This window comes from Pieris brassicae, chromosome 7 (genome assembly GCF_905147105.1).
Source record: "Pieris brassicae chromosome 7, ilPieBrab1.1, whole genome shotgun sequence".
Taxonomy (NCBI): Eukaryota; Metazoa; Arthropoda; class Insecta; order Lepidoptera; family Pieridae; genus Pieris; species Pieris brassicae.
In genome coordinates, this window is record NC_059671.1 from 262,484 (window position 1) to 281,210 (window position 18,727).

General features: G+C 33.8%; 1 protein-coding gene across 2 annotated transcripts; it reads left to right on the forward strand.

Moving 5' to 3' along the window:
* The first annotated feature begins 10 nt into the window (after positions 1 to 10).
* Positions 11 to 4,464, forward strand: LOC123712504 (lipoyl synthase, mitochondrial). Of its 2 annotated transcripts, none has more exons than XM_045665620.1 (8): positions 11 to 206; positions 332 to 533; positions 657 to 790; positions 1,349 to 1,505; positions 1,577 to 1,634; positions 2,033 to 2,182; positions 3,066 to 3,187; positions 4,110 to 4,464. In XM_045665620.1, exons 1-8 carry the CDS (start codon positions 159 to 161, stop codon positions 4,343 to 4,345), a joined length of 1,107 nt encoding a protein of 368 aa, XP_045521576.1. In that variant the 5' UTR covers positions 11 to 158; the 3' UTR covers positions 4,346 to 4,464. The 2 variants fall into 2 exon arrangements, with proteins under 2 accessions (XP_045521576.1, XP_045521575.1); XM_045665619.1 differs by having other exon boundaries at positions 12 to 206; positions 2,030 to 2,182.
* Positions 4,465 to 18,727: the final 14,263 nt, after the last annotated feature.

Below are 18,727 nucleotides of genomic sequence, written 5' to 3' on the forward strand. Positions count from 1 at the left end.
TTTTACGTTAATGTCCACTGTCACATGTATAATTTTTAATAATAAACATTTTACTCCTTCGTAGATTCGAGTTTCCACTTAATCATTATCTAAACCATTGTTAACCTTGGCTGATTCGCATCTATTAAATTATATTATGCTATTTCGGAATTATAAAAATGTTTCGAAGTTCTGCTAGATGTTTCACTGTCTCAAAACCGTATGAGGTAATTCAGTATACTTTTTGAATATAAAATAAACTATTTACAGCAGTCATGTCTATAATAGTTGTTCTATTATGTAGTAAGTGTAAAATAGTACAATACTTTAATTTAACCATATTCTTACCTAGTTACAAAGATGTAAACATACAGCTACAACTAATAAACTTGATGAAATCCGAGAGAAATTGCGACAAGGTCCTACTTTAACAGACTTTGTGTCAGAAGATCGGCCTAAGAACTGGGAAGACTATGAAGGGAAGTTAAAACGAGAACAAGGGCAAACAGAACGTCTGAGACTACCACCTTGGCTGAAGACTACCATTCCAACTGGTTTGTTTAACTATTCAAAGAAATCTTGCGTAATGATTATTGAATGAGATTCTTATTTAAAAAAAAAACTAAAATGTTAATAATATTAGTTTTCAAGTGAATTTTTGAGGTATATGTTTACAGGGTCAAAGTTCAGTGAATTAAAGCAGCAATTGAGAAGCTTGAAACTCAGTACAGTCTGTGAGGAAGCTCGATGTCCAAATATTGGTGAATGTTGGAGTGGCGGAAAACATGGAATGTCTACAGCTACTATTATGGTATATGGTTAATTAAACTGTGATTAAAAATTATATATAGTGATTTAGTATGAATCAAAGTTGCCACTAAAATTCACACATGCATTTTAACAATCATGGTGGGTAAGAAGTGACTGGATTAGCTAAAAACCACTAATTGAGTTATATAATGAACTCATGTTTATGTGAAAAAAGATTGATTTAAATCATTTCTAAATTTATTAATGAATTTTTATGTATTGTGCCAGTGATTATAATGATCAATGTACACTAACATTATGTATTATTTTGCTTAGTTTTTAAAAGATTTATAAGATTTAATAACTTCCTGTTAAACAAACTCTCAAAGATTTTTTTAGGGATTAATCAATACATAGCTTGAATATATTATTTCCATTGGATGTCAGAATTAACAACAACCTTATGCTGAAATGACAGATGTGTAATGCTGGTTGGGTTAGTGCTGGTTGCTGACAATCTCAAGTTTCAGAACTGCAAGCTTAACAGTTAACAACTAGGCTAATACTGAAATATATTTCATTGAAAATTAGTGTAAAGTTAGTTTTTTGTATGTTACAGTTAATGGGTGACACATGTACCCGTGGCTGCATGTTCTGTTCAGTAAAGACATCTCGGGCTCCCCCCCCACTCGACCCAGAGGAGCCATATAACACTGCACATGCTATTAAACAATGGGGTCTCGGGTACATTGTGCTGACATCTGTAGATCGTGATGGTTTGTTACTATTACCTGCATATTCTCTATTATTTATGTGATAAATAAAATAAGTTTATTTATATTTTCAGATTTACCAGATGGTGGTTCGGCTCATCTCGCAGAGACTGTTAGAGAAATTAAACAACAGTAAGTGTTTTTATAAATTAAAATGACTTTGCAGTAAAACAAGTTTCAGTGGATTGTATTTTAAAATGATGGATATTTTTCAGTTCGGAATATAGAAACAATGTGTTTTGGTCATAAAATTAATTAGGCTAATTGGACAATTTTAACTAAAGTATGAAGCAAGGGATGAAAAAATATTTTTAATTAAAATAATTCAATAAAAGTCATATAAAATTTATAATCGATGAATTTTTAATGTAAAGTGTACCTTTAGAAAATGATTATAGAATCTTAACTTGATTTGAAATATGCCAAGTAAGACTCAACAGTAGTCATCACCACCATCATCCATCAAGTTATTTCTTATAGTTTTATTATGTGTTGAAATCCTGTATAGCAACTTCCTTTTTTTTCAGAAGTAAGGAGATCCTAGTGGAATGTCTGGTGCCAGATTTCGGTGGAAACCGAGACAGTATAGCCACCGTTGCTAATAGTGGTCTCGATGTGTTTGCGCATAATATTGAAACTGTAGAACGCTTAACGCCGTTTGTGAGGGACCGGAGAGCTGGGTACCGTCATTTATTCAATATATCTATATCAATAGGTTGACAGTTCTCAAGACGAGATTGTGCCTTGTGATGCAAATTCAGTGTTCAGGTTAATTTATTTTAGAGAAGCCAAAAACACATTTATGTTATCGCTGTTGACCAATACGATGATATTCATTTGCTGTACATTATTTATGATCTGCCTACGACATACAGATTCCATATTGAGTCGAGCTTCCGTCTTTTAGTCGATCACAACTTACTTCTCTATTTTGTGCACCATCTTTAGTAAAACGTTTATATCTTTTCGAGAAACGCTAAACCGAAAGCTCCAAATACCACAATCTAGGCTCATCGGAGGGCTCGAGTCCCAGAAGGGGGGAGGGCCATATTTCTCACCAAATCTTATGTGATATTGTGATGTGACTAAGTGCTAAGTATCTCCCGTTGAGTAATAACAAGTAAATCTTAATAAAGCAGTTCTCTATTTCGGGAGCCCCGGGTGAAGAGGAAGCGACTTGTCTTTGGCTTAAAGATAATTAACTCAATTTCGATGCCGGATGTCGTAATAAGATAATACATATATATATATATATATATATATATATATATATATATATATTATCTTATTATGTTTACCAATGGCTAAAAGCATTTATTTCTAAGCTCCTTCGGCATTCCTATTTGAGCATTGAAATCTCCCATAGACATTACATAGATTGTAGAGATGAATTTTGTGCTCTCGCAGTCTCCATAGAATATATCAATTACCTCTTGAGAAGTAAGACAATAATTAAAACTCTACTTTAGAAGAAGAGCCATTCACTAGCCTACACCTATATATTCAGTATGCATAATTATTTTCTAAATAGACTAAATAAATATATATGTAAATTAATTTTAGTTACCGTCAGACGTTGAAAGTCCTCAAAACGGCCAAAGAGTTGAATCCAGATTTGATTACGAAATCTTCAATAATGCTGGGCCTCGGGGAGACGGACCGGCAAGTGGAACAAACCATGAAAGGTAAATTTAAAGTGTTTAAATCTTCCCATTAACAATAATAACAATTATTCAATAAGAAAGTATGAATCACATCGGTGGTAGACATAATGTTTAACAGATTAAATTCTTTTTGCAATATACATTTTATAAGCTATGGTTTGACCACAACTAACTTTCGAGTATTTGAACGTGCTTTACTCGTGTAACGGTAGATGGCGCTATTTCCCATTTTTTAAATATTAAAATATTTATAATTAAATTAGGTCTTTATAAATATAAAAAGTACCGTTCGTATATACCGCTAATACTAATGGCTAGTTATATTTGTGGAAGTTCGGAAGACGGTGGGAAACAATAAGTAAAGAAAAATAATGAAAAAGACAATTCAATTATCCAATAAAACCTGTTCCTAGCTGAGGGATAAAAATGTATTTTGTCTTTTTAGAAATGAAAAATATTCTTGGTTGTCATATATCTATTAAGAAATTTGTTTCATAGCTGTAGAGGTCCGATTTCTTGATAAAATTTTCTCGTATTTCTCGAAGTTTTGACACAAATATAAGTAGGTTAACTTCACCGGGTCATCTACTCAATCAATAAGTTATATGTTAATTTGTAAAATATTTTATAACCCACATAACAAAACAACAATAACTAATATATGTCCTTAAAGGTGTCCCTGTGGTTAGGGCTCCGAAGATACTGGCAGCGTTCCCCCTTTGAATAGTTAGACTAATTCTTTGTCTGAGGTTGTTTGGCCTCCTGTGATGTCGACTAACCTTTTTTCTATTTCCTTGAAAAGCCTTATAGCGCTAGATCTCACGGACCATGGGTCTCGACACCTACTGTATGGTGTGTTGGATTGTTTTTAGTAAAAAAATGCTTAATGGTCCACTGCCACAAACAAATTATATATATATTTGTAAATGTATATAACTTTCAGATCTCCGAGCAGTAGGAGTCGATTGCCTCACGCTGGGTCAGTACATGCAGCCGACCAAGCGTCACCTGCGGGTGCAAGAGTACGTGACTCCGGCCAAGTTTGCCGAATGGGAACTGCGTGGAACGGAACTCGGCTTCCTCTACACGGCCAGCGGACCTCTAGTGAGGTCTTCGTATCGGGCTGGCGAACTTTTTATAAGTAGCCTCTTGAAGGATCGGAAGGCGAAGACGGCTTAACCTAATAGTTAATAAACTGCTATGTAGAAAATAGTATTTTTTATAGAAAAACATGAATCTTTAATGATGTTAATATTTTGTTGTAAATGTTTTATTGAAATAAATGTATTTGTTTATTTCGTCTCATTTTCTACTTATACAAAACAATTAAGATGTTTTCGGATGTCTCGCAATTGCGTTGCCGGCCTTTTAAATATTGGTACGTTCTTTTCTTGAAGGACCGTAAGTCGAATTGTTTCGAAAATACTTTAGTGGGCAGCTGGTTCCCCATAGTGGTGCGCGGCAGAAACTGCCTTAAAAAACGCTTAGTTGTGGAACGACGGACGTCGATCTGGCTTCGTATTTTACCTTGAAGTCCGATGATGAAACTCAGTTATTATGTACTCCTAGATCTTTAGAGTTTTAACTCTACCAGGAATGTGACACGCTTATAAAATATGCGTTCGTTAAATATTTATATTAAAGTTTAGGATAAAATCTTAATTCAATAAGATATCTGACGCAGGCGTATTTGGTAGATGTGAAACGTTGGCATATTACAAAAAAATCGCTTAATTGTTTATTGAATAAGTATTTCACTTATTCATTTGTTATTTAGAATAAGTAATTTTCAACAGACTGTCGAATCTAGAGCGTCAAAGTTCTCTTATCTATACGAGCCTAATACAGTTGTCTAAAAATAGATTTCCGATAATCTAACCTAATGTAATCCTTTCAATTTTCCCAAGGGCTAATCATATGCCATAATTACAATCGTAACTTGTAATTTTAATTAGTCAAAGGTAGCTTACTCAAATTAAATGAAGTTTATCCTTATCGTAAATTAAATTGCGCAATATATATATCATAGACATGTGAGTTCACGCACGGATGCTACGCCAGAGGAAGCGAAAAAACCAACATCGCGCGGCGAATACATAAAATACCGTTAATTCAACTTCTCGGTGCCTCATGAAAACTATGGAACTTGGATATGGTACCTTCGGAATAATTTTTTTTAAAATTATTTTTTGTATACTGTTTAAAACAAAGGGTAAATTTTAAATGTGGACATAAAAAACCGTACATTATTTAATGATTTTGAACTATGAACGATGAATCGGCAAGCTGACCGAAGTCCATTAAGATGTCAGAAAAGCTATTTCAGTAGTTTGGCAAGTCTTTTTAATTTATACCGTATCCAAAATTGAGACAAGAGCTATTGTATGGAGTTACTGCACGTTTGGTCAGCAAACGGTGTATGTTAGTTCTCCGGCGGGGCTTTTTGTCCAGCCGTGCGGCAATGGGGGCCTCTTAGTATGGCAACACTTTTTTCCATTCAAAAAGAGCATAGTACATTATTTACATTAATGATTCATAAACATACTCTCGCAATGGGGCTGGTTTACAATAAAAGAAACAAAATAAATAATTGAATAATATTGTATACTGTGCCACAGACGTTGTCCTTACCATTACATAAATGGCGGGAATTTAAAATACGAAACGAAACGTTTTGTCACCAACATCTCTAGTTCACTACTTAAGGGAGTTTCATCTTTTGTTTTACATTCTCACCATCTGAAAGCCTGTTAATAAAATACCAATCAAAACTATCAAAAATAGGTTTAAAAGTTCGCAGCAGTTCGAGTTTCGCGGGATGCTTGTTTCCCACGGTAATCAAGTATGCAGCGACACAGCGCTACCGGTTCTATTGCCCAATATTTCTTTACTACGCTGGATTTCCAGCTGGAAAATACAATATTATTTGCATTTAACTGGATTTGCACATTTTATCAGTTTTGGCGCTTACGAAATCTTTAAGAGGCAACATTCCTTATAGATACCATTGAAGACGGTAAATAAATAAAGTCAAAATGGTTAAATGGTAACACGGATATGCAGGGCTAAATTTCGAATGGAGGTAATATCGATTTGAATAACTTACCAGCGTTTAAATTCAGCGCTGCGTAGTCCCGCCATATTCATGAACGTAAAACGTCATCCAAAGCTAGTTATATGGCAAAGCTATAATAATCGCCATGGAGTATTAGACTACTGGATAACAATAACTTTTTAAAAATCTACGACTTAATATTTTTAATTTAATATCATGTCACCCGGGATACGGTTTAAATATATTCCTCATCATCAATTTAAATTACTTTATAGTGAATCTGAGATCTATTTAAAATATAATACGTTTTTTTTTTTCGGAAATTCCGCGAATGGCTCTGGGGAGAGAAAGCTAATTTCAATTTCATTTAGTTCTGGCGCGATTCCATGCACCGAACATAGAAAAAGTACTATTCGCAGATGTGCACATAGTCGAATCAGAGTAAACGTCAGCAAAGGTAAAAACTCCACAAATTAGTTACAATACTTACCTGCAATGTATCTTTAACACGTTCAAACGACAATAAGTTAATTATTTATATCGACTTCCAAGTAAATCGTTAAATAAGTATAATATTTTTAGTATTAATGTTATCTACAATAACTCTTCTTAATAGATTTAGATACTTTCTTTTTTCTTCAATTCGATATGTATCTATGAGTTTCTCGTTTAAGTATTTTTATCATATTGAATGTTGTTCCTTGCTAATAACTTTGCATATTTGAATCCAAACTGCCACAGCTTCATATTAATCTTTGCAAGTGCAAGAGAAGCTTACAGGAGCGTTTGGGTTCCGTAGGCTGCAGATTACACTCCGTCTGAGCCCCGATACGCAATTCCACTGCAAGAGGATTTCGCATTTTTATCTCCGTCTTCTCTATGCCTTTCTTTCTTCAATTGGAGATGAACTTAAATCGGCCGAAGATTACGTACTTAATGTTGAAAATGCAGTTTTAGTTTGAAATTATTATTCAATAACAAAAGATTGGTTTAGATAGGTTAACTATCGATAAAAAAAAATTCAGAAATTAAAGAATAATTTATGGTGCAACGAAATAGTTTTGTATCTATGGTACGGGGACCAATATTATATTAAGTGTTAACTGTCGCCACATCTACTATGGCGCAAAAGAAGCGGTACGTTCTATTTTTAAATAAAATGACGTCAGTTGTAGTCAAGTCATAAATATCTCTTTTTTTTTTATAATTTTATGGCCTGGTAACGAGACCTTTAAGCCAATAAATATCTCTTTTTTTTTTTTAATAATTTTATGGCCTGGTATAAATATCTCTATATTTAGGCCATAGAGGACGGACGTAAGGACGTTCATTTCCGTCTCAAAGTCTGATAAACAAAGACACTCATTGCAAAAGCATTTTAAACTTTTCACGCGAAACCTGACCATTTCCTAATACCTTGTTACGAGTTGATTAGGGAGGCAACAAAGCGACATAACGAAAGACTCTGATTACTGACACTCGCCAACGAGAGTTTTAAAAGAAATGGCATTATTACGCAATATGAGAAAATAAGCCGAAATGAGTTCGCTGCCTTTTAATAACTTGTGAGTTTGTTAAGAAACTTTTGCCAAAGAAAATGGAACTTTGCTTTGATATTTATTTCAATTGTTAAAAGATAAAAATTTAAATGTACCGAATAAATAAAACGTAATTGCTAATACCTACATTACGCAATTCTATCACTCCGCCTTTGCTGTGCAAAGTATCCTGCTTTGGAACGCCTTACCTTTTGATATCAAACCAGCTCTTTAAATTTATTTAAGAATCTTGTTTTGAGCATTTCTCTTCTGCCTTGTAATTAGCTACTTAAATATATTAATTATGACTAATTATCACCAAGATTAGCTTTTACTTTTTATTATTATTTTATTTTAAATTTTAGTTTAATTTAGTTTTATTTACATAGTATATTTCTAATGTTACGTGTAATTTTGTGTTTTGTTGTACTTTAACCTCAGTAGGTTTATTAATATACTATATATATAATATTATATAGGCAAGTAGGTGACCACATGTTCCTAAAACACGCGGTTGACTTTTTGGGTCTAAGGCAAGCATCTTCACGATGTTTTCCTTCACCGTTCGAGCGAATGTTAAATGCGCACAGCCGGGGATCGAATCTAAATAACTTTGTAAATTATCTTATTTTCGGTTATTATGCTGGGTGTTTAGTTTCATAAGTCGTATTTGCGTGATGTCCGTACATGTAAAAGAAATTGAAAAAAGGCAAACGTTCCTAAAAGGCACGGCAAATAACATTCAAATAACTCACACCATTCATGTTTCAGTTTCATGCTTTTTTTTTAAATATTGGATGATTATTATTGATGTATCAACCTAAAAATATTAAGAGAAATATTTACAAAAACTCCCGATATTGCTAGGAGTTATAGCTCACGGCTTCAGGTTTCATATTTGATTTCTATATAGAACAATAAACACACAAGATAGAGTGATCACGAGTCTCCCAGGCTGTTTGTTATAGGAGATCGCTTTTCAAGTGGAAGATGGAGACATTAGCATATGCACTCGAGACGCGCACGACGGGACCGTCCAACGCGTTAATGCTTTTGCACTATACCTCCACTTGAAACTACTATACTATTGTCTGTAATTCAGAGACGTAAAATAAATACTATGCGCGCCTAGGTCTGTTTAGGCTTCGGAAGTAAATTTAATATATTTAAAGGTGGGGAAAGGAAAAGACAATGACTGTTTAATGAATGCAATAGTTTGATCTTACCGTAATTTACTTTGTATTCGTACTAAGCGATCAGAAATTATAATTGTCTTATGTAGTTTTGCACATCTTATTTAAAATCTCACATTAATTGCCTGGAAGAGATCGCTAAAAAGAGATAGGGCCGCCAGTTGCTCTCCTTTATATTTAATTATTTTAATTGTACTTTATTTATGTAGACTTGCAATGAAGAGTTAATAAATAAATAAAATAATTAAATTGTCTACTTTAATGAGTATTTAACCTAAGTTGGAACCTGTAAATGAAACGGGAGCTATTGTTTATCGCAAATGAACATATTGGAGAAGAAAAATATCCAGTCTAAATGAGAGTTAATCTCAATGTTTAAATGGCCAGGAAACCGATAAGTAATGGGAATGAAGCTTTTAATCTTATCTAGTTCAGTTGCTCCCTGAAGTAGTTAGCCGCCGGCGATTACTCTCGATTAGTATCGAACCTACGATCTATCATTTGTTTTCACGCGATAGGATACATTTGTAAATGCAACTTAATTCGAACTGGTTTTGAACCTAAATTACACAGTGTAAGCTTTTATATATGAATGAAAATTATATACAATAAAAAAATATCTGCATGAATACGGTTGTTTATACTATATAAAAATAAATATCATATTAATTACGAGTTGGCACATCATGGAATGTTGTGTAAATTCTACGTTTATTAGTGATTAAATAAAGTACTTCGTAGCGCAACGCTACGCCGGTTTGCTACGTCGTAGGAGTAAAATCCTCCCTCAGTTTTTGTGCCACTAAACCAATTTCCTATTTATTATTTAAATTACGTAATTGTAATGAATTGAACATAAGATTATAAAACCTCTTTCCCTACAAATAGCAGCCTGGAAGCTATTAAAACGGCACAACGCAGACGTAGTGTTTGCGCAGTATAGTTAGTAGACGATAACCCTTACTGGATAATGTCCGGATATAGCGCGCATTGGGCCGTGAAATTGCCCAGTGTCGGCCGGGGCGGTGTGCCCAATTCATAAATTCACGGGACAGCTAATAATCTACGGCACAATATTGTATGTCATATGTGTCTGCTTTTTGACTGGACTCTGGACACATTGGACGGGCGTCGTAAATCATGTGGTCACTGTTGTGTTAAAATTCTCCTCCTAAAATCGTATTATGTGATTTTTTACTTTTATATTTGAATGTTTTTTATCATTTAGTTGATTAATTTGACTTTAAATTTTGTATGTGGCGAGTATCATTTACATTTAATATGTTTAAAATAAACCTATAATAAAATGTTACACAGTTAATATTTAACCATGAATTTAAGCCTACGGGCGATGGCGAAATTTTTCAAAAATATCCGAGTTCATCTATAAAACGGGCTCTTATCGGAGTTGGCGGAGATTTTACGGCAATTGCCCGCCGCAATCCAGGCAAACTTACTTCGTTTGCATTTTTATTACTTTTTAATTTTATCGCTCCTGTGATATCGAGACGCTGCTGCCTCGGAATCTCTGCATTAATTGTGTACTACCTGTGGGTAATAACTTTACTTACCGCCGCCTATTTGTGCTCTGATTCTTTCTAAAGATTGCTTTATAATTAATTCTTATAGTTGTATAGCTAATAATTCATAGTTATAGTTGTATAGCTAGTGTGTTGGAGTATTATCGAGTATTATCGAGTAGTTATCTACACAAACGATGTTCAGAGCAAATCAAACGGATCAAGCCGCGCGTATTTTATTTCAGCGTCCGTTTATCCTTTAAACTCTAGTAAACAGTGTAACTGTGTGGATAATAATTTTTATCATTCCATTTTGCAGAACGATGTTAAGCCAGCAATAGAGAGTGATTCAAAAGGATTATGCCTGCTACATAATATATTATGTAGTATTGTTTATCTATACTAATATTATCTACACTAAAACATGACATTATTTTGCTGCCACGAAATAGGGAAGGACTAATTAAAAAAATCATTCACTACTTACTTGAAATCAAGAATTTCTCAATACGTTCTGCGTAAATGATGTTACGAATTTAAAAATGTATTAGATATATATTCGTTGTAAAGTAAAATCTGTATATTGATTAGATTATGAATGTAAGTGTGTATCTTATAATCTGAAAGAAATTAGAAACTAAGAAAACTAAGTAAAATGAAACTTTTATGATGACAAAAATATTTATGTAGTCCCACTTAGCAGGCTTTCCACTGCCACGAGAACATCACCTACGCGAGTGAAACCGAGAGGCATCGCTAGTCTTTGAATAAAACAAAGATTTAAATTGAATGAACCTATTTAATGTCAGTCTGTATAAATAAGGTAAATGTTCAGATATAACTCATCCAGTTGTAACCTAGTTGTACCTAACTGAAACCGAATACAATGAATAGCGGTAGTTCCCAACAAATTAAACATTCAAACGGCAGTCAAATCTGGATTAGTCCCGCGTCTCTCATCGAGCCCGCGACAACGATAAATATTCGACGCAACACGTTTTATGGTGAGCTAGAGTCGCACTTTATTTGAATATTATTCCTTTATTACACCCGGAATTCATATGCTAATGTTGACGAGGCGACCCACGGGGACACCGCATGAGCTGTGAAGGTTGGCCACTTGTAAAACATTAATTTCCCTTTTTATTACATTTAACAAGTGTAACGTTATGTTAATCGAAAACGACATACATCGTGGCAATTTAAAACGTATACTTCAGTACTTTTTTCAGGATACTTTAACTAAAATATTACTTGTATAAAGGAGATGGAAATGTGTGTTTCAAATCACTCCAGGTAGACAGAGACCGGGTAGCTAATACTCGCTAAAAACTAAGGGTGTTTAACGTATCTGCAAAACAGATAATAGCCAATCTTTTACCTTTTTTCCAATGAAACACTTATAGCAGCGATTTCGTATTTGCGATTACCTATGGAGTCAGTATCTACTGATCCGACACTGGGCGGCGTTAACTTTAAAATTTAAACTCGTTACTAGGCTAAAGGGATAAATGGTACAATTTGCATCAATCGGCCATTTTAATTCGTAAAGCCGTAGATTAAAATGTCCCGGTAAATACTGCCGCTACGGTTCATTTAACCGTACCGATGGATATAACCGAACAACGAATGGATTCATTTTTGTAGCTGCTCTCGATCAGCCGTACAAATAAATACTTATTATTTTACATTTACTGTACGTAGTATTCAGTAATTGGCCTATTCCTATAGTATTGTTACGAGCTAGGGGATCGGATAGAAAATGCCGTGGATTTCTTCAAGGGTTTATTTATTGAAAAATTAATGAGGAATTTATGGGCACAAATTAATCGCAGAGATGCACTAATTACTTATCCTTAACACAGTCACTAATTACCTCACTTATGCACACTTCACACAGTACTTTATCACTTGTATTCACTTTATTCGCACTGTATCGCTTCGGTGTTTCGCTCTTGTTATCGCATTCCAAACTAAAGGCGACTAGTCGCGTTTCGGCTCGCTTATATATCCCTGGGAATAATTCTAAACAATATTCGAGAACTTTCTAGGCGGGCTTGCTACTGAGTAGCGATTGCACAATTCTAGAACGTCCGCACTCTTTGTCTCTTTCGCACGTTGCTCCGTCCTTGTCGTACGGAGTTCTAGAGTGCTCAGTCTAGTTTCGAGAAAGTTCTGATCTTCTCTCTCTCTCGTATCATTTCGTCCTTGTCTCACACCTAGAAAGTTTGGTCTAGAATATTCCTTCATCAAAGGGGTATACCTAGGCCTGAAAACGCCTGAAAACGGGTCTCCTGAAAACTGCACCACTCTGACTACACATGTTCTGAAACCGACTGAAAAAACGTTTCAGCTTCCTGAAAACTAGGGTAACATTATGAAAATTACAATTTTCTAATATGTGATTGACCCTCTCCTGAAACGGTCAGAAATCATATTACAGCCTGCTGAAAAGTCCTCTAAGTAGTGGAAAAATTTAGAAACATTGCAGTCGACCCGTCTTCGTAACAGTATGTTAAAACAAACAAAGTTTAGTAGAAGCTCAAGTAGTTTTTTGGTACTGATTTATAGAGTTTATATATTTATATGTGTATATAATACACACGATGTAGATTCTGGGGTCTTAGGCGTGTCGGGTTCCTTCACGTTATAGGTAAATATTCTTATCCCACGACATCATAAATGGTAATAGGCTCTATATATAATATAAATTGTACTATTTCATCAATAATATTGGCTCTTATAAGTCGTAAAAAAGAAGTAGAAATGGCGAGAAAATATCTTAAATAACGCTCCCATGGGTCTGTGAAACATTTATTCGGCTTACTGCAAGACGCTTAACGTAGCAGCTTAATTCGTCTTATTATTGTTTCCCCTAATAACAATTAGTTTACGTTTTGGTATATAATATTCCTATCCCAAAAATACCATTTTTTTCTAATAACAAATGACGGTAGTTTCTTCACCAATTTTTTTATTTTTTCTTTGCACCAATGTTTAAGTAACATTCGATAATTTTGTATGAAGATTTAGATTCTGCTTAGCAACATTAATTTTCTCGTACGATGAGCAATTTATTATTATTTTTATTTTAAGAAAAGTATATGTATAATTATTTATATTAAAGAGTAAATGATTTTATATTCCAAAATAAAATATGGAATAGCAATGTATAGTGTAGCAGACATCCAGCGTAGCTATTTCCTGACTCAAGTGGTTGAGAGTAGTCGGTAATTGGGCAGAAACTCGGTTCCTTGCTTTGAATCGCGCTATCAATAACTTTAACATTTTAACTATACTACTTGTGATAACAAGTTGGTATCATAACTCAAAATGAATAATTTTAAATTGTAAATGGTAAAATGGGAAAAAATAAAACGAATATTCATTTTTAACTTACCTATATCTTGTAAGATCGTAAACTAAATTTTATTTTGACGGTTTAATACAAAATACAATTATATTCGTTTCAACTTCCGTACAATATTCAGGAATTGCAATTTCACAAACATTATCTTATACTACGTTAAAAAACTAATATAAAATTAAGTCAACAAGTTCCAACGAAAAATTATTCATAGAGTACGATCTTGGTAGGTGTGAAATGTCTATTAGAATGAGAGAGGACTATGCACAGGAGTGGGATAGCAGAGGATAAGTAGCTCATGAATTGTAGATGTAATTTGGTCGCATATATGTAAGGGCGCAATTGTTTCTCTCGATTTCGGTGATACATTTGTATTGTTATGGCGTTTGGTATAAAGCCTCTAACTAACAGGTGGAAGTAACTAAAGATAGGCAGGTATTATTAATTTAAGTTTAACATATTGAAAACATTACTTTTTTTTGTTTATTGTACAGGGATTTAATTTATAGAACAGGGGGCAAACGGACAAGAAGCTTACCTGATTTTAAGTACTTTTTTCTTGAAGGATCCTAAGTCGAAATGAATTTGAAAACGTTAGTGGAAAGCTGGTTCCACATAGTCGTGGTCAAAACTGCTTTTTGGTCTGGTTGTCCACATTTACCGTGTACAGTCGTGATTGAGAGATAAAAAACCATTTACGAAACGAGGGCTTTTGATGACGTGCTATGCGCACTGACCACTAGGCTAATACTATCAGAGTTAATAGAACTTGTGAATACAAAATAGAGAGCATTTCATGTATGAACGTATCTCACGTTTGTTTAGGCTTAAGAGTTTAAAGATCTCTCCTACATTAGATTATATCTTTATGCCCTTGCTTTTGCGTGTCAAGGAAATTGGAGAAACATTTATTGTTCCTTACATTCAGTTTAATTTAACTTACAGTTTTATTGTTGTGTGTATTGAGAAGATCTCACATTTTCAATATGATTTATTTGTATGAACACGTTTATTTTAAAAAGTGTGTATTAGGAATTCTAACGGTTGGTATTTTTTGGAAACAACCACCGACCACACCATATCATACACATTGCAACCTGTGCAATGCTTTAACGGAAAATATTATTCTTGTGCAGTTAATTTATAAAATTGTATTAAGTCAAGTACCTAAGATCTATCAAGAGACTAGCTATCCAGGACACAGGGAATCCTAGTGTGGGATAGTGAACTTTCTCTATTAACTAAACATCCTTTTGTATAATGTGTACCGTGTGTGTAATTTTTTTCTTCCTGTTTCTAATTATTACATAAACAAAATTATTTAAGTATACAAAAGACTCGTTCAGGGACACAATCTTTTTAAACTTATAAGTCATCGTCAAATCCAGTTATAAACAATACGGCAGTAACATTTCCAGGGAAACCTTTTTAAAAGTCTTCTTAACAACATTTACGTTACCGGAACTCGAACCCATAAACTTCGATTCTTATAGAATCTAACGACCGTTGAAAGCGTTTTTCAAAATATAGCAACACAAGCAACATTCCAACTGTTTCAATATCGAGACAATTACTTACCAACATCTATAGCGATTTTCCGTTTTTTTACAAAACTTGTAAAATGTATTAACAAAAAGTAATATTTTAAAAGCGCACACTCAGATTAATCAAATTCGAGACAAATAGTGAGAAGTGGGGGAAGAAGGGGGCGCGTGGTGCTGGAGTGCATAATATCGTAAATGCAATTCCATGCCGCGGCCACGTGAGACAATCAGACAAACGGATGGTCGGCTTACATGTTGCTACTTTGCAAAAATATCGAAAAAACTGATAATAATTAAGATGTTATTTGTTTCTAAATCTCAGCATGGGGACATAAATTGTCTGCAAGGGCTCAGAAACCATATCAAAAAGGTTTATTCCTATGACACATGTGCGAGTCAAAGCAAGGTGTATATTTTGCTCAGTCAGGTTTTCTTAATTTTATAAGCATTACATTCATTTAGGATTAGTTATTTTATACCTTTTGTTTAACGCAGATTGATAATAAATAGTGTACACTATATTTAAATTACTAGCAAACTGACCCAGGAACCTTCATAAAAATAGACAATTCAAATATTATAGTAACGATAACTACAGCGTTTCTTTCTAATATATTAACCGATTCTTGTCTGTTTTATATTTATTTAATTACAGCTTGTCCTTTTTTTTTTCATGATAATTTACAGTCGTTATGTGAGCCTAGCACACAGGTGATGAGGCAGACGATTCCCGTCCTATAAACTACACGCTTTACCGAGTTATTATACGGGAGCGTTTTGTTAAAACCTTGACGACGCGTCGAATCTAAATTGGTGTGAATTTTACGACCTCCACTTACCGAGCTCTAGTTTATTGTTTGTCTCGATATAATGCTTGGCTTTCAGTCTGGAACTTGAGGAAAGTAAAAGTTATACGTCAAACGTTTATTATACGTACAGAAAAAGTATACGATGTGTTTGACTACTTTTACATATACACACGATAATTTAACTTATAATCTGATTTTTATTTATCAGTTCTGCATAGCCAAACCTTTCTTTATGACTTTTTGTGATTGTGTTTCCACACATTAACTAATTGCATATTTAATACCATCATCACCAATTAACTTAATATCAATGAATATTGAAACAGATACATCATCGTGCTTACCCTATAATCCTTTGATATACGATTTAAAATCTAAAACCAAATATTATATTTAAGCTATTATGTAAGCAAGTAATTGTCATCATTAACTATTGCAATGAAGCCTTAAAAAGGTACGCTCCTTATGTAGTACATATAAATGAATTAAAAGCGCAGTATTTAGAAATATTTAAAAAGATTTAACAGTTTATTTCGTTTCTAATTAGAACGCAGCTCAGCGTGAAAGAAGTCAGTTCAAACGGACGCAGAGAAAATCTACTTTTAACTGAAAATCGGAGCTTCATGACCTAATTTATCTTTTTTGAAAAGTAAAGCTGTAAAAAGCTTAGCACACATGTCTGTACTGTAAAGTGAATGGGAGATTGAAAAGATACGACCGGTAAAATACTGTTTTTTGTTAAATGTTAAACTAAAAATTCTAAAAAGAATTTATAAGTTACAAACTTTAATAAAATACCAAAATGATATGAACAGAAACAGTGTTAGTGGTTTATTGCGATACGTATGTCGCCCAGGCGATTGTCTCCGAAGCTACTGCTGTGCCCCTTTTTATTATTATTGAAAAAAATATTAACCTACGTATGTATCAATCACACTACATAGGTTGTAGTCAAGCTGCGAAAATTGCAGGGCGGAAGTGAGTCACGGTTAGACGAATTAATATACCGCGACGACAGCTTCCTCAAAATATGCATTTTCCTGACGTTGAAGCTTTTCACTAACATGTCTCAGTTTGATCGGAGTTTTTATAATAATTAATTATCGAATTTGATAAAATCTAAATTCGAATAGGTGGTGGAAAAAATTGCAGGCTGTCACTTGCCTATTGAATCAGCATTTTGCTAAATGTTTTTACCACAAATATTCTGGATTTTTCTTGTGAAACAATATACGAAAGACAAGGTGGTGTTATAATTTGAGGACCCAAACAAAGGCAATTAATAATTAAACACTATTGGGTTTATATCCTGTCAATGGGTTTAGGTAAATTAGTGTATGAATATGCGCGTAGATACTTTAATACAATACTAATTTAGCAATACTTGTATTAACTACTATAACGCGTCATTTATATATATGTTTGATATAATTAAATCTACTTTTATCGTAATCAATGGAGATTTAATTCATAAATTATGAATTTTAGTTAAGTGAAAATTAAAATAGGATAAGTTGGAAATAAAACGGGGTGGCGTGTACGCTTCATTTGCGAAACTGGTTTGGAGTATTGACGTACACATGTGACGCCGTGATTGTACTTCGTACACGAGACAACGGGTTATACTATATACGACCATTGTCATGCTGTTTTTATAAGACAAATAGTGGTAGGTAGTGGATAAGTCTAACACATTTCTTATTTTAGCGATTACAATACGAGAGTGACCCTACCAATCTTCAATTGAACATCTATTACCGTAAGAGGGTAGCGTTTTAAGTATAGCGAAACTAACGAACACAAAAATTTGTACATTATTATAATGCCTTCACGCATTGCCAAGGCCCGAACAAAGTTCACACAACTTCGGCCTGTATAGCAGAGCTTAAAATATTTGATTAAAATAGTAATGTTAAGAGTGACTGGATACGCATGCAAATGCGTAAAATTAATATGATTATTTAATTTTAGATAACATAAAGAACAGGTCGATCATGTAAAAGACTCTACAACGAATAATCAGCAAAGTTAGCTCGTCACAATTGGCGTCGCGTAATATTTGCATACGCCTGAAGGCTCTCGAGATGACGCAAACATTCAGATACATACAAACTTTCATTTACGAATCATATTCCTATTACCACTACACAAATGAGACGTTTCCCGTAATATGTTATTTCTCTCTCGCTATTTTGACTGGGCTTACGGGCTTTGGATATGACTTTTTTAGTTTGTTGTTGGGGCTTACAATTTCTTCCTTTGCATGAATTATTTTTTGTATATTTGATTAATTATCATTCATATTACAATTCATATTATATATATTATAATATGAATATTCAGATCGGTTGATTTGATTTGATGAATCGTTGTACGTAAGATGTACGTACGTGTGAAAAGAAGCCGTTAAAAAGCAAGAAGACATTTTCTTATTACAGTTAGGTCTGACTAAGCGTAATAAGAAGATGTCTTACATTATACCCTGAAACAGAAGTGGCAATGGGCGGGGCATATAGCAGGATTTACTGATAAAAT

Coding starts and splice junctions, on each gene's coding strand:
- LOC123712504 (XM_045665619.1), top strand. CDS start 159: ATGTTTCGAAGTTCTGCTAGATGTTTCACTGTCTCAAAACCGTATGAG. Junction 2,183..3,065: donor GTGAGGGACCGGAGAGCTGG/GTACCGTCATTT, acceptor AATTAATTTTAG/TTACCGTCAGACGTTGAAAG. Junction 3,188..4,109: donor AGTGGAACAAACCATGAAAG/GTAAATTTAAAG, acceptor TATAACTTTCAG/ATCTCCGAGCAGTAGGAGTC.